Genomic DNA, 24,875 nt, shown 5'->3' on the forward strand with positions numbered 1-24,875 from the left:
TTACAGCTGTCGGACATAAGTTCAGGCCATTCCTGTTCAATGTGCCGTAAACAGCTCTCCAACTCATCCAAACTCGCGTCCATCAGATTTGCCGACTACTTAGTTGTTTTGAGTTTAGTTATTTTTTAGGTTAGTGCGCAAAAATACACAACCTTACACCATGTAATATTATGTCCGACATCTACAGATGCTCCAAAACAGCTTCGTAGCTGCTGACAGTAACGTCCTTGCCAGTCTCGACACCAACATAGGTGACCACACCGTCCTTCGCAATCAGAGCGTATCTTCCAGTACGGTAGGTGACGAATGGGGCACCATCAACAGCAAGGCCAAGCTTCTTGCTGAATGCACCAGATGGATCGGTAGCAAACTTGACAACGCCCTTGGAGTTGCCCAAGGCCTTACCCCAAGCCGACTGGACGAATGGATCATTGGTGGTGAGGACTATGATCTCGTCGGCACCCTTCTTCTTCAGTTCCTCGGCGTGCTGGACAAACGCTGGAATATGTCTTTCGGTACAGGTTGGAGTGAATGCGCCCGGAGCAGCCACAATCACCAATGTCTTGCCTGGAGCCAGTTCGGCCAGATCCAGCTCCTTTGGCAGGGCAATTGAGCAGATGTTCTCGTGCTCCGGAGAGTATGGAACATAGAAAAGCTTGATATCGGTTGGTAGTTTGTCAGAGACCTTGATTTGAGACATAATGAAATATGGCAAGAAAATATCAACCCCGTAGGTCATTTTTGAACCGTGGATTTTTATCATAGTGCACTACCTATTTACTTCTAGCCTTAAATACGAATGTCTTCTAATCTATCGAGAGCGGCTTTCGTTTTCATCGACACCCGGGTGCTTAGCTCGTAGTCATCACCCCCATATGTCTGAGACTTTTTGAGCCAGTTCTTGGACTCCTCGAGACCATCAAATCCTTGCTGCTTCCAGCAAAAAAGCGCCTTTTCGTATAATGCAGTCGGATAGAGCCATGGGTTCTCGGTCAACTTGAGCAGTTTCTGGTTCACGCCAACCTTACCGTTCTCCGTCATGTTGCTTATGACCGCAGAGTCCAGCAGTTTGCTGCCTTCCTCGATTTTTCCCAGTCTTCTCAACGTTATCGCCTGCAATGTGTGCCTGATCATGGCCTCTTCGCGCGCCTCGCTGATCTTGCTATACGGCTCATGCGTGACTGGGTTTTCGAGGTCCAGGTCCCTGTCCTTGATTGCGTCGGCCGAGTAGCCGAGAAGCTCTATCGAGAGTCTGAGTTGTTCTTCTGTCATTCGATTGTAGCCGTTCCAGAAATACACCAGCTCATGGATCAGCGACGTGCCGATGCAATCCAAAAACGGCAATCCGGTGGCTTGCTGTGTCTTCTCAATCTGCTTCAATTTTCTAGCAATAAACTTCTCGAACGGAGGGATCTTGGATTGGAATTTCTTCTTGCCAATCAGCGACGGAGCTGCCTTGAGATGTTTCTCGGCCTGTTCTTTATAATAATCTTTTTTTGTGAGATCCACCTTATCTGGGACGTCGGACTCAATATTCAGTCCAGTGATGCACATACGGTAGCACTCCAAGTAACACGCTCCAGCAAAGTAGACGTAAAGACAATGTGAGTAAGAATTGATGTTGACCAGCTCCAAAAATTCTCTGCCCGCACGATCAAATTTGTGCATGAAAGCCAGTATCATGGCGCGGTCGTAGCCCAGAAGAGCATCCACCTGCTTCATCTCCGACTTATGCGCAGTATCCATCAGCTCCACAGCCTCCTCCAGCCGACCACGGCTGGCAAGCATTCGGGACTCCTGGAGCAACCACAAATTGCCGTTTGGGAACAGAGCTCGGGCGTGCAACAGCACCGAAACCAGCTTTGGCCCCGGATGCAGCAAGGTTGGCTCACCGTCCCCAACACTTGCCATCTTTTCCAGCTCCATCTTACGTTCCACTTTTGCTTTCCGACCAACGGACTCGGTTGTGACAAGCGTATGGCTTGACTGCGAGCTCATCTTTTTCAGTTCTATAGTGGACGGAAGATCGAAATCGACATCCGTAAACTGGAAAGGCCCGTCATAAAACACCAGTAGCGCAAGAAGCCCAAGTCCGCCGTGAATGTTTCTTTCCTTGGCTGCGTTCCAGACCATTTTCAGCCCATGCTCCCGGGACCCTTTGAAGCCAACCACCGATAGAACTCTTCCAATAGCAGGTGGAATCAAAGACAAAACAACCTGCAAAATCCCGAAACACAGGTTGACTCCCGAATGGATGAATTCGTCGATTGTCGGTACGTCAGAATTGCCGTATTCTACCGTGTAACCCATTGTGTCGCTTATTTCGCCCTTCTGTCTCTCCTTGAAGCCCAAGTTGTGTCTGAGCGACTCCGATGCTGGTGGGTTGCCGATGTGCTCGCCGTCGATGCGTGCTTTCCTGACTTTGTACAGTTTCTCGAGTCGCTTGATAACATCCTCGTCCTTCACACTCTGCTCGCTCGAAAGGCCCGGAACGTCCGCAAACCGCTGCGACGAAGCGGTGCTCGTGCTCGATGAGCCGCTATTCATCGACGAGTTGCTCGTCCCGTTCTCGACCGAGTTCCGCTCCATACTCTTGCTGATCTCGTCCAACGTGTGGTACGCGCGCCTGAGCTTCAAAAGGGCCTTTGCACTATCGACCATGCTCTCACTCAGCAGCATCAGCAGCGCACTCAGCAGATTTGCCTCCGCGTAAGTGACGGCCCATTCGGTGCCGGGCGGATATATAGCAGAGGTCTGGATCTTGTTCTTCTCAGCAAACGTCTTCTCTTTCCAAGACATGTTTTCCGCAAGGACAAGCGCATCGTTTGCCTTTTTCATAGTGGCCGCTTCAAACCCCAGTGTGGCCTCGATAAATTGAATCACGGCGTATGCCAGCTGGGTGATGGCGGATTTGTCGTGGTCCTCAAGAAGCCTGAGTCCTTCGCTTGATCTATCGTCCAGAAAATAGTCCATGGCCTTCAGCGCATTCTCGTATTGAAGAGCCTGCGTTATAATCCGCGAGACCTTCTGGTCTTCTGGAATCTTAGCAGAACCTCTTAATCCCAAAGCTTGTAACATGATTCTGATCCGCACGTTCCGGAGTTCCCCAATGACTGTATTATAGTAGCCGAACGCGTGTACAAGTCAGACTGTTGACGAAGCTGTACCTTTGTGGATTATCGACAAAGTCTGGCTAATTTGAGAAAACACAAAAAGATAATCAAGCTGAACTGTCCTGGTGGCACAGCAAATACATTTAATGTGAGCTTATGTAATGGGCCTCAAAAAAATCACCGACTTGATAATCGATAGCTATACTCAAAAACGTCTACTGAAAGTGGATCGCATACTCAAGGTCGTCTGCGTTTAAGAAGTCTGAGCCGGCCTGCAGAATCTGGCGCCAGACGTTCGTCTGCTTCTCGACAGGCCACCACGGAGTGTCCCAGATCCGCGTGTAGATGCCCTTGGCGTGGGCGTCGCTGATGGCCTCATTGAGCCGCTGGATCTGACTGGCATTGAGGCCGTCAATACTGTCCACCTTGCCCACCAACGTCTCGAGTGAGCTTGACGCGATCGGTGATGTACCGGCTGTAAACGAATCATTGAGGCCGCCTAGAACTCCGTCGAAAAAGACGTCTCTGACAGCCAGACTCTGCACCTTCTCAAACGGTGTTTTACCAGTACCGATTACGGTAAGTGGGCCCTGTTTCCAAGTATCATTTGTGCTGTTGTAGGTGGTTAAGTAATTTTTCTTTCTTAGTGGCTCCAGGGCATTGTAAACGTATGACCATGTAGCGAGCCCATCCGTCTTCATGTCCACAAACAGGTACAAGGTTGCGCCGGAGTCTGTGTCGAAAACTCCGTTCAAAGTGCCGGCTTTCTCGTTCGCACGGGTGACCGGGTTGAAAGCGTCCAGGAGCGCCGAAATAGGGTTCAAATACAGACTTTCTAGCGTTCTGTCCCGCGTCAAGGATGCAAGGTTGTGACCCACATACATAGTGGAGTCGTTGAGCTCGGGGAATACCCAAACGTCAGCCTCGATCGACTGGACTCCAAGGCTCAGAGCAGTGAGACACGGATATTCCCTCCAGTAGTCGTTATGCGAATGGACTTGTTTGACAAGCACATCCTTGGTCAGTTCGGTTGTCAATGCTGGACGAACCAACGGCATTTGCGCAATGGGTGCGCAGCTCACAATGCTGCCAAGGAGAAGAACAAAAATAAACATCCGGCAAGAAAACAAAAAGAACACAACCTTAAGCTCGCTCGCCTGTTTTCTATTTATTGGAGCCAATGTACTAGACTAATTCAGACCACGTGGTACCAATTCGCAATGGCGATACCATTTAGGGCTGTCTATACTTTTAAATTCTATCCTGGAACCCCCATGTGGCTGACATAATCACAACCCCAGGAGACGCATCTAATTAGGTTACCGCAAGAAGTAATTGAACTTGCCTCGTTGCTGGCGCGAGTCGTGGTCGCCCGAGGCTCTAAAGTCCCACTCCAGCTCAATGTCCAGCTCTCTGTTGTTGTGCTCGTTGGGTCTCGAGGCCAGCGAGCCCTCGATCGTCTCGCCCTTTTTCAAGTCCAGCACCTGGTCCAAATAAAAAATCGTCTGCTGCCAGTGTGTGTAATTCACGTGCGGACCCGTCGAAAATACAACTTTGTTCTGTGGCTGGTCATAAGGGAACTCGATATCAAACCACGCAACCAAAGCATGTGCTAGATCATCTCTGGTGGCCGTCAGCTTGAATGGTTTGTGGAAAGCCAGCTCATCAATCGTGACGGTGTTGAGGTCGAATTCAATCAGTTTAAAATGGTTGGTCACCACAGTCTTGTTCTCGACGGTCTCAATGAGAGGCTGAGTCATCACAAGAGGGATAAACGGCGAATAGTCAAATCCATAAACGTCCTCCCAGTAAAAGATTCTTTCGTCTTTGTAGCTGCCATCCTCAATCAGGGCAACCTGGATGTTGGCCTTATCAGGGAAAATCAGCCCGCCTGGTTTCAGGTATCTGTCTCTGGCCACCAAAACCGTATCCAACATGGACTCGTAAAGCAGGAAGTAACCCATCCACTCGGAAATGATGATATCCACCTTATCGTAAGGCATTTCGACATCTTCCAATTTTCCTCTCAAGAGCGTGATCTTGTCCGAAAACCCATTGATGTCGACGATCTGCTGCGCCATCTCAATGATGTTCGACATATCCACGGCAATGACGTGCTTGGCCCCGGCTCTGGCAGCAAACATCGACAGAATCCCCGTTCCGCATCCCACATCCAAAACAATCTTATCCTTAAACAGGTGTCTGTTCTTCATTATCGCGTTTCTGTACGACAGTGTGCGAACAGTATCCTTCAGCATCTCTTCGTGGATGCCGAAGTGGTCATATGAGGAAAAGTAGTGCTGCTCAGAGAACGGCAGCGCCTTTTTGTCAGTGGCAAAGTTACCAATCGTCATTAATCAAAAGGATTACCATTTTTGAAAAAAAATTTTTGCTTGGCTGTGTGGATAAGACACCGTTGACGTATCGTCCGGAATTGGACTTGAAACGTGGTCGTTCGCATAGTGTGTGTCTGAAGCAGTTTCTGTTTTCCAGCTGTATTGCTAGAAGGAATCCTCTCTGAACTAGCGTCTAACTTGCGCCCATGGTGGGTGCCACTGTCATCTGCCATAAATAATTACATAATCGAGCATTTTAAAAATCTGTTGCGACCCTTGTTAAGTACACTCTGTTCCTCTAGCCCTCTTGCACTATGAACATGGACTCCTCCCTGGCAGCAAAAGCTGCCGTCAGGAAGCAGTCTAGCCAGACAGCCTCGGCTAACGAGATTGTCCCGCATGCGGCGTCTTTGGCCCGCGCCAAAAAGGCCAACCCACAGCCTATCCTTAAAAACTCGCATCCTCGCAAGAGCGATGGCTCGGCCAGCAGCGTGTCATCCGTGCGATCAAAACAGAATCCGGTGCCCTCCTCTGCAGACTGGGTGAAAAGACCATCAACCCCTGGTAAGCATGCCTCGCGCACGACTTGGGATTCGGTGAACAGCAACAGCTCGTCTGCAGCGCTCGCTGCTGCCTCTGTCGTCGCCAAGTCAAAGCCATCGCTAATGGTGTCAACGAGCCAGCCAAAACTGTCCACTACTCCCGAGAATCTGTCTTCACCATCCATTAGACCTCTCCCTGTGAGTCTCTCGTCACATTCCATTTCCAACCTAAAATCGCCCAATTTCGGCACAGCCAAGCTACCGAGTGCCAACGACCCCATTCCGCCGCATCCAGACTTTTACACCGATCCGCTTTCTAAAAGTCCGTACTACAATTCCTCGCCCAACCGCTCTGCCAAGTCGTCAGTGCATAGCTTGAGTTCCTCTTTGAAAGATGACATCAAGCTGCTATCGCCGCCGCCCAAGGTCTCTCATGACGGGTCTATCAGCACATCCAACTCGTACTCTTCCCTCTCATTGCCCATGATCTCCGAGGACGAGGATTACCTTTATAAAGACGCCCCCGAAGAACCGTCATCTGGCTACAGCAACTTGGACCTCAGCTACGACTTCCCGAAACATGCCCTTAATCAGCTACCCGAACCGGCTACAATAGCCGATTATTATGATCAGAACCCTTCAGACAACGAGAAATTTGACACGAAACGCCCGCTCTCCAGAAAGCCACCTCCAGCGGTTGAAGTGAATGAGAGCACCTCTCTCTTAAAAGAGCCAGCCTCAGCAGAGCCTGCTATTGACGATATGCCCGCCAGTGGGGACGAAGCGCTGCCCCAGTATCCTGTGTCCCCCGTCGCTGAGTACAGGTTGCCTCACCATCACCACGGACTGGTGAGAGGGGCGCATGGCAAAAAATTCCAGCGTATGCTGGGCTTACAACGACACGACTCGAGCCAATCGACCTACCCCATACCTGCTGAGCAGGACCAGCATTTGAAGTTCAAGACGACGCTTCGGAAGGAGAAACATACGAAAAAGGGTTTCAACGAGACAAAACCATGGAAGCATCACAATGATGCTAATTACGTGACCGAGGAGGAGAAAAAACGGTACGAAGGAGTCTGGGCAGCCAACAAGGGATCCTACGTGGATGACAGAGAGGAAAGCATTGTGGCAGACGCCGGTCAACGGATCCATGGACTAGTTGTGAGAGAACTTTGGCGCAGGTCGAGACTGAGCGACGAGACTTTGGAGCGGATCTGGGACCTTCTGATTGAACACCGCAAGAAAGAGTACTTTGCACGCCAACAAGACCAGGACGATCAGCACGACGATCTGGAGTTTGACGACGGCACGCTGACGAAGGAAGAATTCATCCTAGGAACATGGCTTGTCGACCAGTGTCTGTACGGGCGCAAACTGCCACCCACTATACATGACGAGCTGTGGAACAGTGTGGAGACGCGCGCGTCTGTGATTGTGAAGCCGAAAAAAGGCAATAGCAGACGCAAAAGAGAAAAAATGCTGAAAAAAGTCGGTATGGCATGAAGGCCGGAGACAATTCGGAGACTGACTGCTTCTCGAAATTTCCGAGCCAGAAATATAAGAATAATTTGGCCAGCACTGGCGTTGCCTGAAATTATTGTCATGTCTAATCTTCTCAAGCTCAACTCAATCAAGCCATTGTTCGACCGTGTCCTCGTCCAGAGAGCCAAGGCTGCCTCGAAGACCGCATCAGGTATATACATACCTGAGAAGAATCAGGACAAGCTGGCATTCGGTACAGTTGTCGCAAACGGACCAGGCATCAAAAACGACAAGGGTGAGCTTGTACCAACCATCGTGAAGAAAGGCGATAAGGTGTTATTGCCAAGCTTCGGTGGATCCCCGGTCAAGATTGATGGAGAGGAATATTTATTGTTCAGTGACAAGGAGATTCTTGCGAAGATCGACGAGTAGCTGATGTAGAGTGTACATAGACAAATTTACCATCCCATGCACACACAACCATAAATTACTTTCATCATTCGAACAGTCAGTCTGTGGCTAAGCCGTCCTCAAAAAAATCAAGGCTGTGTTTGCTTCGACTTGTTAATTTTCCTATATTTATCTCCCTTATCTTCGCGAGATTCTTGACATGTCCTCCAACACAGCGACGGAACACGGCCAGCCGGCCATGAGGTTTGCGCAATTTAAGCTTGTCTTGCTGGGTATGTAAAAAACATCAATCTTGCTAACGCTCTAGGCGAATCTGCGGTGGGAAAATCCTCTATTGTCCACAGATTTGTGAAAGACTCTTTTACAGACTCGCGGGAGTCTACCATCGGCGCAGCCTTTCTCACCCAAACCATCCAGATTGACGCTAATACGACCGTCAAGTTTGAGATATGGGACACTGCAGGCCAGGAAAGATACAGATCACTCGCCTCTATGTATTACAGAAACGCACAAGCAGCGCTGGTTGTTTTTGATATCACACAGGAATCGTCGCTCGACAAGGCTAAGTACTGGATCAAAGAGCTTCAGAAACAAGCAAGTTCAGGCATTGTGATCGCCCTGGTAGGAAATAAACTTGATTTGGAGGAGGAGCGAAAAATCAGTAAAGACGAGGCACAGGCCTTTGCCAATGAACTGGGACTCATGTATGCAGAGGTAAGTGCTAAGACGGGGGAGAAGGTGAAAGACTGCTTCAAAGACATTGCCTTGAAACTGCCACTGGAGGAAAAGCTGAGCCAGCAGGGCCAACGCAGAAGACGCACAGTAGACCTGAATCAGAGACCTTCTACAAACGAGCAGCAATGTGCCTGCTAGTGGTGTGTTCATCGCGTCGCCGGAACCATTTAAGCAGTATTACGTATACCGTTAATGCTTACGTAAAGGATCTTTTTTTCGCCAATCACCTTTCGCGAGAATAAAATTTATAATTTTCTTTCTCAACAATCAATCATGGCTTCCGTTACCAGCATCAAAAAGGCCGCTGACTATGTTCTCAAGACTCCAATGTTGAGACAGTTCATGCTGCCAGTTGCTAAGACCTTTACATACCTTTCCGGCTACAGAGAAATTGGACTAAGGTAAGTTTTAAGACATTGTCCTTAGCTAACATCCAGACTCGACGATTTGATGATTGAAGAGACCCCACTCATGCAAAAAGTCATTTCCAGATTGCCAGCCGACGAGTCTTACGCCAGAAATTACAGAATTATCACCGCTCACCAGCTCGTCTTGTCCGCTAAAGTTCTTCCCCCATCCAAGGCTTTGAAGCCACAGGAGGACATTCCATACATGCTTCCATACATTTTAGAGGCTGAAGCTGAGGAGTTCGAAAAGGAAGAGCTCAACAACATCGCCAAGGCTTGACTGTATAAAACAGAAATATATGTTACATGTTGATAGCATTAGTTGGTAATTCTCTAGTAACCGTATTCATCATATTTATGGTTGTCATCAGTAGGATCCAATTCGAATCCGCACTCGCGTAGGATAGTCCCAGCGCCGTGATGAAGAATTTTGGACTTAATCGTTTCGTCCTTGGTGGTGAAAAGACCCATAAATCCAAGACTATTTTGCCAAATGCCGTCAAAAAAAGCTTTGCGTCTAGGTACGATCATCATCCAGTTATCCATCATTAGAAAGTTATAGCTCAACTTGCTTGAATCCACCTCATATTCTCTGAAAACGTTCAGAACGCGCTTGAATAAATACATGTACATTAGAGCAAGTGTCGACTGTTGCTCCTCCTCAGATGCAAAGGTTTTTGGCAGTTTGAGCACGAAGTGTTTGAACGTCAAGTTCTTGTTCACAAGCGGCTTCTTGGACTCCGACGTCTCTGTGGGAATGTAAAAATCGCTGTTTTCGACTAGCGAATTTTGATAGACATGGAAACCAGGCGGCAGTTTCATGAATTGAATGTGTTTATGGAACTGTGAGTAACCTGACTCAGGTCCCGAGTTGAAGAATGCAAAAAACTTGTCATCCGAGTTGTTCAGCTTCCTCAAAATGGTGAGCATCAGATCCAATTCCACAGGCTGCAGTAGAGTGTCCTGCTGGACGAACTCTTTCGTAACCATCAAAAAGTGCTCTTCCGTGTTGGGGAACTTGTTCAAAATGAGCCGGTAGTCATGCAACAATGTATCAATCAGCGTCAATTCTGGCTCCGGTTTCATAAATGGATTTTTAGCCTTCACTTGCTCGATCTTGTCGCTAGAAATCTTCTCGTCAGATCCAGGCTGCGTGGGTCTATTTATAGGGCGTTTGCGAAGTCCCTCGACCACCATCAACTCGCACTCCATACCTGTTTGAGGATCAGTGTAATGCTCGTGTTTGCTAGGCGAAAAAACCAATTGTCCATTCTGCAAAGCTTTCTGGAAAGTGCTTTTCACCAAGCTGGCAAGCTCCAAGCTACATAGCTCTTGAATTGTATTCACTATTACCATCGGTCAACTGAATTGCGTGCCGCGATATACCTGAGCAGTGTTAAATTTTTTTGTAAAATTCGCGAATTTAAATGGCATTCTCCTCGTTGACGTAAGTAAAGCCTCTGAACATTTCTTGCATGGAAGGTGATAAAACACTGTTGACAGGAGTAAGTTTTGCTGCCTGTGAGGTGAATTCCTCATCGAAGCATTCTGGTTTACGCGGGTCGCGAATTTCGGGGATATAAGGTGGAGTCACTCTCAGATTTAGAACATCGTCGAAATTGATGTTTGCGAAATATGGGTGGGCCATGATTTCAAGCGCGTCCGCCTCTCCAGAACCAAGACGCTGCGCAGGGTCTCGTGTCAGCAAACGTTGCAAAATGTCAACAGCTTCCTTAGCCATGTTGATAGGGTACAAAGGCTCGTCAGTCAATATAGCATTGAACACCTCGTCCTCATCTTCACCCTTGAATGGAGACTTGGTGAGCAACATCTGGTATAGTAAAACACCAAAGGCCCACCAGTCAACAGCCTTGTCGTAACCTTGTTCTTTCAAGATCTCAGGCGCCATTAGCTCAGGTGTTCCGCAGAACGTTGACGTTTTGTTTCCATACCACATATTTTCCTTGCACAAACCGTAGTCACCCAGCTTAATATGACCGGACTCACTCAACATGATATTGTCCAACTTGAGGTCTCTATAAATAACGCCGTTTTCATGTAAGAACTTCAACGCAAGAAGAACTTCGGCCGCATAAAATTGTGCTCTTCTCAGAGAGAAGCGTTTCTGTTGAACGTGCCACATCAGATCTCCTCCCGTGATGTACTCCATAACAAAGTAGATACGATTCTCAGTTTGGAAGCACTGGTGTAGATTCAAGAGGAATGGATGTTGCCCTTTGTTGGCAATCATAAACACCCTTTTCTCCGACTTTGTGCTTTCCACCTCATCGTTCTGAATTATGAAGTCCTTTTTCAACACCTTGATAGCACAAAGCTTGTGTGTGTGTACGCTTTCAGCCAGCATCACCTTACCAAAGTTACCCTTACCAAGAACAGCCACAAAATTGAAGTCGTCCAAACCATATCTGTGACGATGACGGCGTTGTTTGGAACGGTGAGAAGCTGGGCCGCTCTGTTTAGCAGGAGATCTTTTTTCAACAGGTTTGGCAACTTCTTGAGAGGCGGATGGGACCGATTGTTGTGGGGCAAGCTGTGCAGCTGGTTGTGTGATTGGTCTGGATTGTGGTAGTGCAGCTGGATACGAGCCAGCCTGCTGAGGGGTTGGAGGTACAGGCTTATTCTGCAATGGAATTTCTGGAAGCCGGCGACCCTCATATTGCCCTGGACTAGTTTGCAGTTGTTGCTTCTGATACGCTTGCTTTGTGACAGCGGTACTAGGATACTCATGCTGCGCTGTTGAGATATTGTCCACCTTAGTCTGATCTGACCCAAAGGAAGAAGCAGCTTTGCTGCTTGTTGTGGCTAAAGTAGCTGAGGATTGGGTAGGAACTGGAGGTTTAGGCTTCGTAGTCTTGCTCTCCTGTGTTGACTTGATAGCAGACAGAATCTGGCTTGCCTTTTCAATTGACATACCACAGAAGTCTGGAACCAGATGCGAGCACGTAGCATGGCAGAATATACCACACTCAGAACACTTTCTAATATTCTTTCTACCCCATGGAAGAATATAGCCACAATGACAACACCATTTCGTGCCTCTGTTTGTGACCTGCTCAAATCTATGAGGAATTCTGTGATTGAGCTGTGTTTCTTCTGGCGCAGAATCTGTGCTGGTTCTGGAAATGCACTTATTAATAACGTTCTTGTAGCACTTCTTATGGCACAAAAATCTGCAATCTTCACATTGGAATCCACTGTATCTGAGGAAATCGCCACAAACTGCACAGCACATGATGTTGTAGAATTGCTTTTGGACGAACTTGTGGCCGTGGTGCTCGTAAATTTCCTCTTTTCTTTGACGAATGGCACCATGACGTCCCAAGCCACCTCCAAAAGCGTACCGTTCTCCTTTGCGGTGTTCGTTGGCCTTTGTGAAACCGATAGTGATCAATATCTGACCCGTAGGTTCCAACTCAAACCAGCAAGTCGAGGTCACTGTGTCTGAATCGCTTGCTGATGCCGTCGAGGATCCATTAGCAGAAGCAGAGGAAAGACCTGGTAAATCGCTTCTGCTTTCCATGGTCGTATTGGATGCCGAAGAACTGAGTTGGCTTCTGGGACCTTGCTGCAAAGCAGAACCGATCATCCAGTCGCCCCCGCGTTCCTTAGTAACCTTCTTTCTGCGAATTTCCTCTGCAATATCTGACAGGGGCAGCCAAGCAAGGCCAACAGGCACCAGCTGGTCGCCAGACTTGTCATACACGGTAAGTGCAACCTCATTTCCTTTTTCAACGTTGATCTCAAATGTTTCATTCCACCTATCATTTCTTGATCCTTTGGTCCGTCCACGTTCGACGTCGTCGATCTTGATAGTAACGATGGAGTCCGGATTTCTGGTAAAAACTGGAGATGCAATGTGATCAACATTGCGGACAGTGGAAATTGTAATGGACAACATTCCTGTCAAAGGGTTTTTCCTAAACGTGTTAATCACAGCATTCTCACGAGCGACTTCATCGATGTCAATGTACATCGATTGGTACTGTTTCAGTGCTTTGCGCATCAGCTGGATCTTTCGCTCACCTTCGACACAGCCATCAGCAGCTGCTGCAATACTCCGCCGGTCACCTTCCAGTTGGTACAACTTGTAAATCTTCTCGTTCGCCTCTTTGTACTGCTGCTCAACCTGAATTTTAAACTCCAGCTGCTGCAACATATACTGTATTCTATGTCCTAGCGACGGACACTCATACTTCAGCAGATCGAGAACTGTGAAGGTGGGTTTATGGATTGGTTTCTTGTTGTGATGAGTCATTCCATTGGCAGAGGAAACGCTCTCTATCGATTGTGACTGCGACGATTCAGCAGGCGAGAAGCGATCATTCGAGTTCACTTTCTGCAAACGCAACTTTTTTAACGTTTGTTCCAGATACTCAATGTTTTTCTGGGCCTCTCTAATGGAAGTGTTACATTTTTGTATAACGAGCGCATTGGATGTTTCTTTGCGCAGGTTGCTAGCTCCCAGCGCAATGTTGCGCTCGCGCTCGATCTTGCGAAGAATATCAGTAATTACTGGATCTTTTCCTTCAGACATGTGGAAACGCCAACTAATCTTGATCCAGATCACCGGAGATGAAGAGCACTAATGAAACAGGTTGATGTTGGATTCCGTCCAATTCTATGCCCAAATGCTAGTTAATGTTGCTAGTAGTGCTTGAATCAAACAACTAGAACCTTTATTTTGCTTTAAAATTAGGCGAGAAATCTTGCTGATTTTGTTCAAAATACGATAAATAAAAAACGCTTTCAATCCCTTCCCAATAATAAACACTGGCTGAAATTTTTGACTTTATAAAAATAGATGACACACCCATACACCACCTAAGAACTCCCCAGCTATTTGTTGTTGCAGCGGCAGTCACAGTCGGGCACAGGGCAGATGTAGTGCTTTGAAAACCATTCTTCTGCGTGCCCCGCATGCATTCCATGGTTACATGACAAACAGAAACTAAACCAGTCTTTGAACTGCGTCTCCAGCGTTAGGTTATCGTCACCTGCATCGTGGTCCACCCGCGACATCTCTTTTGGCAGGGCAATGCCCTGGGTGATCAGACAGATGGCACAGCGCGGCAGAGAATGGCCACAATGGGGACATGTATGCAGTGGTGACTCTTTTTGCAGCAACATGCCATTTTTGAGCTGCGGACCCGTGTTCTTTTTCTTTGAGATATTCTTGTGACAGTTGGTACATTGCAAGTAAACCTGGCGCGGAACGGGCATCGTTTGTGTCTCGCCATTGTTTTGTCGCGAGAGCCTAGTTCTTGCCACGTCAAATTTAGCCCTGACATTGAACAAGCTCCAGCTATTCAACAGATACCGGTAGTTCTCTACCCAGTCCTCGACACGATCGTCTCTGAAGTATTTTGGGCAGCCAAAAGAGGCAATGAGACACGCACTCTGGATATCGCTTGTGCGGTCGACAAATGACTGTAGAAGGTCCATTCCCCTGGCGGTCACTCCGGTGAGAATAATACCTTCAATTTCACCTCTCTTGATGACGTTTTCTGCAAGCCTCGTTAAATAAACATCCAATTCGCTATCGGGAAGAAAACGCAGCGCAACGCCCAGCTTTTCACGCAGAGGCAAGAACGAGTCGTCAAGAACGTCCCACCAATTGCCATCCGCTATGTAGCCGAAGATCACGCGCAAATACGGATTCTCCAAGTCGGAAGACAGCTTCCGACACTGGTCTTTCCAAGTGGTGTTGATCTGCGAGTCGCGGAACGCAAAATAACCCGCAATAGCCGTCGACATTATGCGATATGTCTCGTTTTTCGAGCTGGCCAGAATGTCGATGGCACGCGAAATGTCTCCGTGGAAAACGGCCCAGCCGGCGGCTCGCTCGTAGTGTTCCTTGGCTATGAGGTTCTCGTACTTATCTTCAAGCTCCTTGACACCAAAATCCCAGCCAATCACATGCATTGCGAGCCGACGCTGGATCTCCTTTTCGCTTTCGCCGTCGAAACCTATCAGCGGGGCAGCAAGGATTTTAGTTTCGAGCGTGCGTTTCTCGACTATTTGTCGGGCTGCGGAAAAAAGCTCCCTTGACGTGAAGCTGCCCTCGCCATTGTACCGCTTCTGCTCGGCAAAGCCTTCCTCCATGTGCCAAATGCCCAGAACGCCTAGATACCCAAAGTCGAAGCTACCAGAAATCATCTTGCCCGAGGCCACCAGATCATGAGATATGGAAATCCATTTCCACGCATTGCGCAGCTGCAGAGTTGTTTCTAGCCAGCTCATGTTTTCGAGAATTGTCATGTTGTTCTCGGCATTGGATCCGTAGCCCAGCAATGCACGGCGTCTCATCGTCGAGCAGATATCGTTTCCCAGCAATACCTCGGCTTTCAGTCCCATGTTATCCCTGGCCGCTTCAAAAGGCGAGTCCTCAGAATCTTCCATATCGGACGTAAAGTCCTTCTCGCTTGTCCCATCGCTGTGGTCCGCAACGTCTTCAAGTACGCCGTTTCTGTCGTCTTGTGACGCCCTTCTGCTAGGCTGCTCCTCATCAACAGCATCCTTCACCATTTTAGAGCACGTGCCCTCCGGCCCAGTGAATGTGAGGTCGTTGAACGAGTTGAAGTCCATTCCTGTCGGGCTTTCGACAACGTGCATCTTGTAAATGCTTCCGGACTGTCTCATGCACACTAGGTCAATGCCCTGTTGCGAATGGAAACTTGGCGAGTAGTCAAACGATATCACACGCTCATATTTGGTCTTTGCATCGCTCACGCGCGAAATGAAGAGCGAGTCCGTAGGACGAAAATTAGTAGCCACCAGCGTGCCTTCGGCCCTGCTGCGGCCTACCATGCTCTCAAACTTGGCCAATTCCGACTCAAGCGGCGGCACCACGCCAAACTTCCACCTCCGAACTAAATCGCCGTCAAACAAAGCCCCCAGTTCTCCGTGGGTCACGGTGGAATAACGGTATGGAGAACCGCCCGAGCGCCGCTGGTCGCTCAGCAGCTTGCTGAATAGCAAAAGAGGACTGTCAGACGTAATCCCAGAGCCCTGGACACGCACCATGCTGGAGCTATCCCCAAGCTTACGCCGATCCCAAATGGCCAACGAGCCGTCTTCACTGGCTGAGGCAAAGAAATGCGAGTAGAATGGGTCCACATTGATGTGCAAAGTGCACCTGGTGCTCAATTGGTACACTGGCTGATTCGTGCGCACGTCATACTCACGTAAAAGCTTGTAGCTGCCTGCAATAATGTTACTGCCCTCGCAGAAACTCAGTGAAGAAACGCTCTCATTTGGCACAAACGAGAGTAATGGCGGGATCACGCTTTCGTTTTTACCCGCCCTTGAGCAGGATTCAAGGTCCCAGATTTGTATAGAGTGATCCTGCCGGCCGCGATCGAAACCCAGAGCGACCAGCTCTCTCTCATTGAAAGACATGCTGTTGCACGAACGAGCCTGTTTTGGACGCAGAACCAGGGGAGGCGTCTGTGCAGACGTAATATCAAAAACATGTCCGCTTCCATCCAGCTGTCCAACTCCGGTGATACCTGGCTTGTCGGAAGAATACTGTAAACACTGTATTTTATCGAAACCTCCTCTGCTGAAAAGCCTCGTCATTTCCTCGTCCGACACTTCGCTGTCATTGTTGGTTTGGTATAGTGATACCGTCTCGCCGGTCGGCGCAACACCCAAAAATCGTTCTTCGGCGCCGTATTTCCAACCAACGGCGCGAACTATACACCCTGACATTGAAAGCGATTAAATATTTCAAATCCAGTTATATGCGAGTGCTTACCTAATACTTTTGACACTATGAGAATAGCGTTTATGAGACTGGACTGCGGCACTAGCTTTAAACATCTCCCAGTTTGGTTTCTGAAAGTCAATAATGCCATTCTACACATCGACAAGAAGCTTTGGAATTATTGCAGAATACCCACCTCCGGTGAAAATGATTTGAGGATCCAACTGCATTACCTCTCTTCAAGGAATGTTTTTAAATGGTAGCAACCTGGCTAGATACCTGGAAACCGGTAAACCAGCTTAAAAATGCATCGTGGATTGTTGTTATATTGTATCCTTTTGGTACTGCCACAAGCAGTGTTTGTATTAGTTGCGTACGATGCTTTGGATACAGGATACTTTGTAGATAGTAGATACATTGCATTTATTACCTAATACTCCCACTCTTAGCTTGATAAAAAAATTTAAGTCAAAAAAAAAAAATTATAGGTTTGTCTTGTTAAGTATGGATCTCTTTGGTGCTTTTGAAAATCCAGACCTGGAAAACATAGTTCCAGAAGAACTTTCAAAAGCTGATGAACCAAAAGGAATTAAAAGAACCAATTCAGGATCCAAGGATGGATCGCAAAAGAAGCCAAAAGTGGAAAAAAAGGAACAAGAGGAAAATGGCGAAAAAGTAGCCCCTATCGTGGCGGACACGTTGGAAATTGAAGCTTCTCGAGAGGTTGATGCCTCTAGTGGACTGCTCTCATCGACAGACACTGATGCCTCGAAAGTCAAGTTACGGCATCAGGTGCGACACCAGGTTGCAGTGCCTCCAGGATACGACTACGTTCCCATCGGGCAACACAAGCGGAAAACTGAGGCTCGTACATATCCGTTCACACTTGATCCCTTCCAAGACACATCCATTTCCTGTATAGACCGCCAGGAATCCGTCCTAGTCAGTGCTCACACCTCTGCTGGTAAGACTGTGGTTGCAGAATACGCTATTGCACAATCGCTTAGAGACAAACAACGTGTAATCTATACTTCTCCAATCAAGGCTTTGAGCAACCAGAAGTACCGTGAATTACAAGCCGATTTTGGTGATGTGGGGTTGATGACTGGAGATGTGACAATCAACCCTGATGCTGGGTGTTTGGTGATGACAACTGAAATTCTGAGATCCATGCTTTATAGAGGTTCTGAGATTATGAGAGAAGTTGCCTGGGTTATCTTCGACGAGGTTCACTACATGCGTGACAAGAGCAGAGGTGTCGTTTGGGAGGAGACCATCATTCTGCTCCCCGACAATGTCCATCACGTGTTCTTATCTGCTACGATTCCTAACGCAATGGAGTTTGCTGAATGGATATGCAAAGTTCACAACCAGCCTTGTCATGTGGTCTACACAGATTTCCGCCCCACTCCATTGCAGCATTACCTTTTCCCTGCTGACGGGGATGGCATACATCTGGTCGTCGATGAAAAAGGAACTTTTAGAGAGGAGAACTTCCAGAAGGCCATGGCATCGATTTCAAACAAAATGGGAGACGACCCAGGAGCTATCGAGACGAAGAATGGCAAATCCTGGAAAGGAGGTGTCAAAGAAGGAAAGTCTGACATTTACAAGATCGTCAAGATGATTTGGATGAAAAAATACAACCCCGTCATTGTTTTCTCGTTTAGCAAGCGTGACTGCGAGGCTCTTGCTATGAAAATGTCCAAGCTTGACTTTAATACTGATGAGGAGCGCGAGATGCTTACCAAGATTTTTAACAATGCGATTAGCATTCTTTCCGACGACGACAAAGAGTTACCGCAGATCAAACACATTCTGCCGCTATTGCGTCGTGGTATTGGCATCCACCACTCTGGACTGCTTCCTATTTTGAAGGAAATTATTGAGATTTTATTTCAAGAGGGATTTCTGAAAGTTCTGTTCGCGACGGAGACCTTTTCCATTGGATTGAATATGCCAGCCAAGACTGTTGTGTTTACGTCCGTGCGGAAATGGGACGGAAATGGATTTAGATGGGTTTCTGGAGGAGAGTATATTCAGATGTCTGGTCGTGCTGGTCGTCGTGGTTTGGATGACCGCGGTATAGTGATCATGATGATCGACGAGAAAATGGAGCCACAGGTTGCCAAGGGCATGGTGAAAGGTGTTGCTGATAGGTTGGACTCCGCATTTCATTTGGGCTACAACATGATTTTGAACCTGATGCGCGTGGAAGGTATCTCGCCAGAATTTATGCTTGGGAGCTCGTTTTTCCAGTTCCAAAATTCGATTTCCGAGCCAGAGTTGAAGAAACAACTTGCCAAGTACGAACAAGAGCTGGACTCTATCAAGATTGACGACATGGAAAACATTAAGGAGTATTACGAGCTACAGAAACAGCTGGACCAGTATAATGAAGATGTGCGCAAGATTGTCACTCATCCAGGTAACATTTTGCCCCACCTGAAGGGCGGTCGTTTGGTGGAGGTGAACATTAATGGAATGGATTACGGTTGGGCAATTGTAATTGATTTCTCGAAGCGCAACAACAAGCGCAACCAGGCGCAATACAGTGACCATGAGTCTTATGTGGTGAACGTTTTTGTGAACACTATGTTTGTGGACTCTCCAGTAAACCTGATCAAACCTTTCCAGGTGCAGCTGGTTGAAGGAATCCGCCCAGCGAAAGAAGGAGAGGAAACGCGGAGCGAGGTAATACCGATCACGTTGGATTCCATCAAAAAAATAAGCAGTTGTCGTTCAATACTGCCGAAAGACATGAAGAATGGTCAGGCGCGCAAGACACTGCGCAAGGCGCTGAAGGAGATTGTGAAGAGACACCCAGATGGGCTCCCTATTTTGGACCCTGTCACCAAAATGCATATTCAAGATGAGGAGTTCAAGGTTTTGTTACGGAAGATAGAAATTCTGGAAAGCAAATTACATTCCAACCCGCTTGCGCAGTCTGCACGGCTCAAGGAACTATACGACCAATATTCGCATCGGATGAGCATTGTGGTAAAGATCAACGAGACAAAAAAGAAGATCAGTGAGGTGCAGTCTCTCATTCAAATGGATGACCTGAAACACCGCAAGAGAGTGCTTAGACGACTTGGGTTTACGACTCAAGATGATATTGTTGAGATGAAGGGCCGTGTTGCATGCGAGATTAGTACAGGAGACGAATTGCTGCTGACCGAATTGATATTCAACGGAACGTTCAATGAGTTGGATCCATCGCAGTGTGCAGCCCTATTATCGTGCTTCGTCTTTCAGGAACGTACCAAGGCGACCCCTAGACTTAAGCCAGAGCTTGCGGAGCCACTGAAGGCGTTGAAGGAGATGGCCTCGAAGATTGCAAAAGTTTGCAGAGAGTGCAAACTGGAGATTGTTGAGAAAGATTATGTGGAGTCGTTCAAGCCGGATTTGATGGAAGTGGTTTATGCTTGGTGTCGGGGCGCCTCGTTCACTCAAATATGTATTATGACAGACGTTTACGAAGGTTCGCTGATCAGAAGTTTTAGGCGTTTGGAAGAGCTGATCAAGCAGTTGGTGGATGCTGCCAGAACCATCGGAAACGTTGCCTTGGAGGAAAAGCTTACTACGTCGGCTGAGTTGATTCACAGAGACATTGTTTCCGCTGCATCGTTGTATTTATAGATGATTGAATATAAATTTATGCTGCCATATCCATGATATCGACCTGGGCCTCTGTATGGCCTTTCATCCGAGCGAGCTCTTGCTCAATTTTCTCCTTCCATACGTCTACATTGCGATTGTACAGTTGTTCCAAGATCGCCATTTTCAGTTTCCAGATTTCTGGGTTATTGATATTCTTGTACTCGTCCAGAAGTCTGTTCATGACGGATGGCCATCGAATTAGCTGGGCCACCGTATGGTCATACAATGATAGAGCCCTGACAAGCTCCAGAAAGGAGCTTGTTGACAAGTTCATAATTTTGGAGGGAGGGATGTCCAATTTGGTAAAAATCTCCTGCTCGCTGACCAAGTTTTCGAATATCTGAACCGTGGTTGCTGTGAGAGGAAGCGTTTGGAGAAACTGAGTTTTCGAGGCCAGCAAGCGAGGATCCATGTTTGAAAGTAGAAACACGGAGGGTTCATCGCTGTGCGTTATTGCGTAGTCTATAATCTTATATTTGCGGTCGAACTCGGCAAATTTGGAAGCATCAAGTCTGCTCAGATTGGCAAGAAAAACTATCGGCTCGAGACTGAACAGCCTCTTGATCTCAGGTACAAACGTAGGATCCACGTACAGACGACAAATGTACCCAATTTGCTCGTCCAGTTTGTCCAGCAAGTCTAATCTGTCGAACCTAATAGTGTCTAGCAATTTGTTGTAAAATGAAACCACATACGCATTGAGCAGCACGTCGTTGCTTTGGGAAAACTCGCTTTCTGGCATCAGATACAGATCATTGGGAAGGTCTTTCACAACGGGAAGAAGTTCAGAGCAGAGATCGAAACACCGCGAAAACACCTGCGGATCGGCCCTGATTTTTCTAAGCAAGTCTAGACACTCTTTGGAGAGCAGACGACGTTGCACGAGCTCACCCTTCGCCAGTACCACAAGACTTCTTTCGATTGAGTTGACTATTCCTACAGTTGTTTTTGGGTCTGCCAGGAGGTTCAGCATTATAGAAATGAAAGGCGTGTTGGCCACCAAATCTGGGGGAGTCGCCCTTGCCACGATATCGATAATCAGTACTTTTAGATTGTCGTTGTGGCCCTGTAGACCCGATATTAGCATCTCCAGCGAAAATTCTTGTACAATAGTGTCGAAATGATAGTGGTTAATGATTTCGTTGAACAGGTCGATAGCATTGTTCTTCCATTCGGCACTGGTATTGTTGGAACTGACTACTTTTATCACCTTTGATCCAAATGTCCGAAGGATTTCTGTGGACTCATACAAGCTAGCATCTTTGAGCTTTAATTTGGCTTGTTCAAACAGCTTGTGGTCCACTGGTTCAGACTCTGCAGTGTCTAAATGTTGGAGGATTTGGTGGATGGCGGACATGGAGCAAAGTGTGTAAATGAAATTAACTTTCACTATTTTTTATTTATGGTTCCTGAGAAAGTTATATTACAAGATCCTCAATTCAAAGAATCGCGACTAGAGTCTTTGTATTCAAACTTCAATCATTTGAAGGAAAACCCAGAGGGACTTGAAGCCAACGTGGCAGCTTGGAAGTCGCTCCTGCTGGACGCGAGAAATAAATGTCCAGATCAGTTCGAAGATAAAGTTGCCTTTGACTCAGATAGTCTGGTGGACCAGTTTTCACTACCCTCAAAGGGACTGGTACCCAAGGGTCTAAACAAGGTCATTGATCAGCTAGTACAGGAGAGAGTTCTAGTGCCATTTTCGCAGTATCAGCAAGACAAAGGTTTGCTAGGACGTGTGGTGGGGTGGGTGTTTGGCCCACGCTACCAGAGCGGCAACGATAGTTCTGGACAGCTCAGGAAGGGTGAGCGCTTTATAATAATCTCGGAGCTATCGAAGTGGAGTTTACGCTTAGGGTCGTATCTGAGCAACAACTCTCCGCTGGTGAAAGACCATTTGGTTGATCTCGCATCCAAAGACTTGGGTCTTTCGCGTTTTGATATCGAATGTTGTTTACTATGTCTCGAAAGAGAACGCAAGCTGGCAGTAGAAGGTGACGTGGTGCGTGTTTTGGACGAGACACAGCAAGAAGTGCAACTCTCACCCGAGCAAGTGGAATCGATCGCAACTTTGAAATACTCTATCTACAAAATGACCAAGTACAACGACGAGACAGAGAAAAGAGTCCACGAGCTGGAGGCTCGTGTACGCGAATACGTGAAGAAGAACCAAATGATTAGGGCCAAATCTGAGCTCAAAATACAGAAAGCCTTGTCAGCAAAGCTGCAAAAATCCACTCAGGGACTTGAGAACTTAGTCCTACTGCTATACAAAATTGAGGAGAACAATAACAATATGCTGGTGGTTAAGACTTTGGAGTCTAACTCCAAGATTTTGAAGAACATGAACGAACAGGTTGGGGACATCGCCTCGGTCGTGCAAGAGGTTCGTGAGGAGTGGGACAGATTGGACCAACTAAGCGAGCATCTTGGTGCATTCACTGCGGACGACAGTTCGATTGATGAGGAATTGGAGCTGCTCGAGAAAGAGGAGAAAGAGAAGACAGAACAAGAAAAAGAGAAATCAGCAGAGCCAGAGCCAGTGTCGGAGCCACACAAGGAGGTCGGAGAGCCGGCAGCCGTGGACGATGCCGAAGCAGACACAGTGCTCCTCGAACGGTTCAACAGATTGAAGCTGCCTGCCAAAGCTACAGAGGAAAAAGAGCCAGAGAATCCATTGCCTGCTTGATCTATAAAATGACGACTCCGTTAAGCGGCAATATGTATTGTCGAAGCTTGATACCTGCTTCTTGGAAAACCTTAGAACTCAGTTCATCCATGGAATAGCTTTGGGAATAGACCACTTCTTCGATGCCGCTCTGAACAATTTTTATAGAGCATGTGAGACATGGGCAGGTATTGCAGTACAGGATAGCGCTTTTTCCTATTCGGTCTCTGCCCGCTTCTAATATGGCGTTTTCTTCTGCGTGCAGACACAAACAGGTCGACAATCCGATTCCACATGAATCGCCAGCATTGCATCTTGGACAGCCTCCTTGGTTGCAGTTCTTGACGTTACGGGGAGTGCCGTTGTAACCTGTTGCCAAAATCCTACTGTCTCTGACTAGCACACAGCCGACTCTGCGTTTCATGCAGTTTGATCTCAGCGCAGCTAGATCTGCCAGCCTCATGAAATACGCGTCCCAGGAGGGTCTGAGCCGTTCTTGGTTCAGAAGGTTCAGACTTCGAAGTCTATCGTGAAACTCCTGGACTGTGTGCCCATCATTTATGATTCGTATCTCCGACTGGTCAAGGATCCGCAACATCTCGCCATTGTTTCCGAATCTATATTCATCTGATCGCAGTGCAAATTGTTCCAAAGTGATGTTCGCGTTCGTTTTTTCAAGTCTTTTGAATCGGTTGATTAGGGACGCGTCGATAGCCACATGGAGGAAAAAGGGCCGTTTCAAAAGGGCCTGGAGAAACTTGTTGCTGGTAATGCATGTGAGAAGAAAGTTATCGTACCAGTTTTTGGTGACAAAGTCGATCAGTTCCGACTCAGTGTCGAAGCTCTTGAATACTTGAAGATTGACTTCGGCAGGTGATCCGTCAACCGTGATATACTTAAACCCATATTCGCTAACCAGAAATGCCGCCACTTCTGACTTGCCCGAATACAATGTGCCTGTGATGCCAATTAGCATTAGCTTTTTCGTGTAGCAGTGAAGTAAATATTTTTTTCCCCAGGTTGTCTCGCCAAAGCCTTTACGTAATCATTGAACCGGTATAATGTGCTGGATATGGGCATGAAGAAGAGCAAGTAGGCACAATCCAAGCATGCTGTGCTCTGTCAGGAGCTCATTCACATAGGTTTGTTAAAAAATCCAAATGGTCGACACAACTTGGAGATGCAGAACTCAGAATAATTGGGAGCCAGCTTTTTTGGAGCTGACATTTGTTTTCTATTTATTTTGTCTATGCTCGACGATTTGGTTTTGTCCCGTTGCCAGGGTGCTTCCGGCGATCTGATTTGCTGGTCGACAGACGGGTACATTTCACTGCCCTTCCGTAAGGAATTTTTCATTCTAAGGCCCAAAACGTCAGATGAGATCTCTGAAATATCGGATGTCTTCACTTTGACAAGATTAGCAGGTTCGATCTCTGAACTGCCAAATGCCCTTGATGAAACCGTTTGTACCGATGAGGAGATATGTGTGGGCCAATTGCAAGATCCCACAACTACTAGCGTAATAGAAGCACGTTGGTCGTCTTCAGGGGTGGGAGAAAATAAACAATGTGTATTGAGCATTGTTACAGATACCGGAAACGCGTTCATTTTTGAGCAAGATGGACTGAACAACTGGAAAGTGCGCCACAACGTGATAGATGTTCTGAAAAAGGATGAGAATATTGATTTGCAGCGAATTGTCAAGTATTCACAGTTGAAACGGCTTCGAGTGAAGTCGATTGGCTGGTTTCACCATCTGCATAGCTCGCTACTCACTGCGCCGGTGTGG

At 47.4% G+C, this 24,875-nt stretch overlaps 15 protein-coding genes across 15 annotated transcripts; 6 read left to right on the forward strand and 9 right to left on the reverse strand.

Moving 5' to 3' along the window:
- Positions 1-163: 163 nt before the first annotated feature.
- Positions 164-763, reverse strand: OGAPODRAFT_93944 (uncharacterized protein; the record flags this gene model as incomplete). The annotated part of the gene is made up of 1 exon (XM_018357437.1): positions 164-763. The coding sequence occupies one exon, from the start codon at positions 761-763 to the stop codon at positions 182-184; it is 582 nt and encodes a 193-aa protein (XP_018210420.1). The 3' UTR covers positions 164-181.
- OGAPODRAFT_16433 (uncharacterized protein) lies at positions 748-3,183 on the reverse strand. The gene has a single exon (XM_018354426.1). The coding sequence runs from the start codon at positions 3,076-3,078 to the stop codon at positions 790-792; it is 2,289 nt and encodes a 762-aa protein (XP_018210421.1). The 5' UTR covers positions 3,079-3,183; the 3' UTR covers positions 748-789.
- A 57-nt stretch (positions 3,184-3,240) lies between these two features.
- Positions 3,241-5,383, reverse strand: OGAPODRAFT_16434 (uncharacterized protein). Its single transcript, XM_018354427.1, has one exon. It carries the CDS (start codon positions 5,369-5,371, stop codon positions 4,433-4,435), a length of 939 nt encoding a protein of 312 aa, XP_018210422.1. The 5' UTR covers positions 5,372-5,383; the 3' UTR covers positions 3,241-4,432.
- On the reverse strand, positions 3,329-4,171 carry OGAPODRAFT_24200 (uncharacterized protein; the record flags this gene model as incomplete). The annotated part of the gene is made up of 1 exon (XM_018355266.1): positions 3,329-4,171. One exon carries the CDS (start codon positions 4,169-4,171, stop codon positions 3,329-3,331), a length of 843 nt encoding a protein of 280 aa, XP_018210423.1.
- Positions 5,384-5,727: 344 nt separating the features above from the next.
- On the forward strand, positions 5,728-7,946 carry OGAPODRAFT_16435 (uncharacterized protein). The gene has a single exon (XM_018354428.1). It carries the CDS (start codon positions 5,764-5,766, stop codon positions 7,495-7,497), a length of 1,734 nt encoding a protein of 577 aa, XP_018210424.1. The 5' UTR covers positions 5,728-5,763; the 3' UTR covers positions 7,498-7,946.
- Positions 7,597-7,908, forward strand: OGAPODRAFT_12972 (uncharacterized protein; the record flags this gene model as incomplete). Its single annotated transcript, XM_018353342.1, has 1 exon — positions 7,597-7,908. The coding sequence occupies one exon, from the start codon at positions 7,597-7,599 to the stop codon at positions 7,906-7,908; it is 312 nt and encodes a 103-aa protein (XP_018210425.1).
- Positions 7,947-8,072: 126 nt separating the features above from the next.
- Positions 8,073-8,838, forward strand: OGAPODRAFT_16436 (uncharacterized protein). The gene is made up of 2 exons (XM_018354429.1): positions 8,073-8,159; positions 8,195-8,838. The coding sequence occupies exons 1-2, from the start codon at positions 8,087-8,089 to the stop codon at positions 8,758-8,760; spliced, it is 639 nt and encodes a 212-aa protein (XP_018210426.1). The 5' UTR covers positions 8,073-8,086; the 3' UTR covers positions 8,761-8,838.
- A 57-nt stretch (positions 8,839-8,895) lies between these two features.
- Positions 8,896-9,309, forward strand: OGAPODRAFT_8287 (uncharacterized protein; the record flags this gene model as incomplete). The annotated part of the gene is made up of 2 exons (XM_018356655.1): positions 8,896-9,023; positions 9,060-9,309. The coding sequence occupies 2 exons, from the start codon at positions 8,896-8,898 to the stop codon at positions 9,307-9,309; spliced, it is 378 nt and encodes a 125-aa protein (XP_018210427.1).
- A 53-nt stretch (positions 9,310-9,362) lies between these two features.
- Positions 9,363-10,241, reverse strand: OGAPODRAFT_12974 (uncharacterized protein; the record flags this gene model as incomplete). Its single annotated transcript, XM_018353343.1, has 1 exon — positions 9,363-10,241. One exon carries the CDS (start codon positions 10,239-10,241, stop codon positions 9,363-9,365), a length of 879 nt encoding a protein of 292 aa, XP_018210428.1.
- A 211-nt stretch (positions 10,242-10,452) lies between these two features.
- OGAPODRAFT_48975 (uncharacterized protein) lies at positions 10,453-13,584 on the reverse strand (the record flags this gene model as incomplete). Its single annotated transcript, XM_018355612.1, has 2 exons — positions 10,453-13,326; positions 13,384-13,584. The coding sequence occupies 2 exons, from the start codon at positions 13,582-13,584 to the stop codon at positions 10,453-10,455; spliced, it is 3,075 nt and encodes a 1,024-aa protein (XP_018210429.1).
- Positions 13,585-13,810: 226 nt separating this feature from the next.
- OGAPODRAFT_100117 (uncharacterized protein) lies at positions 13,811-16,760 on the reverse strand (the record flags this gene model as incomplete). The annotated part of the gene is made up of 1 exon (XM_018352955.1): positions 13,811-16,760. The coding sequence occupies one exon, from the start codon at positions 16,758-16,760 to the stop codon at positions 13,887-13,889; it is 2,874 nt and encodes a 957-aa protein (XP_018210430.1). The 3' UTR covers positions 13,811-13,886.
- Positions 16,761-17,060: 300 nt separating this feature from the next.
- Positions 17,061-20,397, forward strand: OGAPODRAFT_82471 (uncharacterized protein; the record flags this gene model as incomplete). Its single annotated transcript, XM_018356621.1, has 2 exons — positions 17,061-17,128; positions 17,259-20,397. The coding sequence occupies 2 exons, from the start codon at positions 17,061-17,063 to the stop codon at positions 20,395-20,397; spliced, it is 3,207 nt and encodes a 1,068-aa protein (XP_018210431.1).
- A 14-nt stretch (positions 20,398-20,411) lies between these two features.
- On the reverse strand, positions 20,412-21,775 carry OGAPODRAFT_93953 (uncharacterized protein; the record flags this gene model as incomplete). The annotated part of the gene is made up of 2 exons (XM_018357438.1): positions 20,412-20,479; positions 20,520-21,775. 2 exons carry the CDS (start codon positions 21,773-21,775, stop codon positions 20,461-20,463), a joined length of 1,275 nt encoding a protein of 424 aa, XP_018210432.1. The 3' UTR covers positions 20,412-20,460.
- A 45-nt stretch (positions 21,776-21,820) lies between these two features.
- On the forward strand, positions 21,821-24,092 carry OGAPODRAFT_93954 (uncharacterized protein; the record flags this gene model as incomplete). Its single annotated transcript, XM_018357439.1, has 1 exon — positions 21,821-24,092. One exon carries the CDS (start codon positions 21,821-21,823, stop codon positions 23,105-23,107), a length of 1,287 nt encoding a protein of 428 aa, XP_018210433.1. The 3' UTR covers positions 23,108-24,092.
- Positions 21,915-24,062, reverse strand: OGAPODRAFT_87893 (uncharacterized protein; the record flags this gene model as incomplete). Its single annotated transcript, XM_018356877.1, has 2 exons — positions 21,915-23,930; positions 23,973-24,062. The coding sequence occupies 2 exons, from the start codon at positions 24,060-24,062 to the stop codon at positions 23,109-23,111; spliced, it is 912 nt and encodes a 303-aa protein (XP_018210434.1). The 3' UTR covers positions 21,915-23,108.
- Positions 24,093-24,875: the final 783 nt, after the last annotated feature.

Source organism: Ogataea polymorpha (assembly GCF_001664045.1).
Source record: "Ogataea polymorpha strain NCYC 495 leu1.1 chromosome Unknown OGAPOscaffold_4, whole genome shotgun sequence".
Lineage (NCBI taxonomy): Eukaryota > Fungi > Ascomycota > Pichiomycetes > Pichiales > Pichiaceae > Ogataea > Ogataea polymorpha.

Coding starts and splice junctions, on each gene's coding strand:
- OGAPODRAFT_16436 (XM_018354429.1), top strand. CDS start 8,087: ATGTCCTCCAACACAGCGACGGAACACGGCCAGCCGGCCATGAGGTTT. Junction 8,160..8,194: donor ATTTAAGCTTGTCTTGCTGG/GTATGTAAAAAA, acceptor CTAACGCTCTAG/GCGAATCTGCGGTGGGAAAA.
- OGAPODRAFT_16435 (XM_018354428.1), top strand. CDS start 5,764: ATGAACATGGACTCCTCCCTGGCAGCAAAAGCTGCCGTCAGGAAGCAG.
- OGAPODRAFT_16434 (XM_018354427.1), bottom strand. CDS start 5,371: ATGCTGAAGGATACTGTTCGCACACTGTCGTACAGAAACGCGATAATG.
- OGAPODRAFT_16433 (XM_018354426.1), bottom strand. CDS start 3,078: ATGTTACAAGCTTTGGGATTAAGAGGTTCTGCTAAGATTCCAGAAGAC.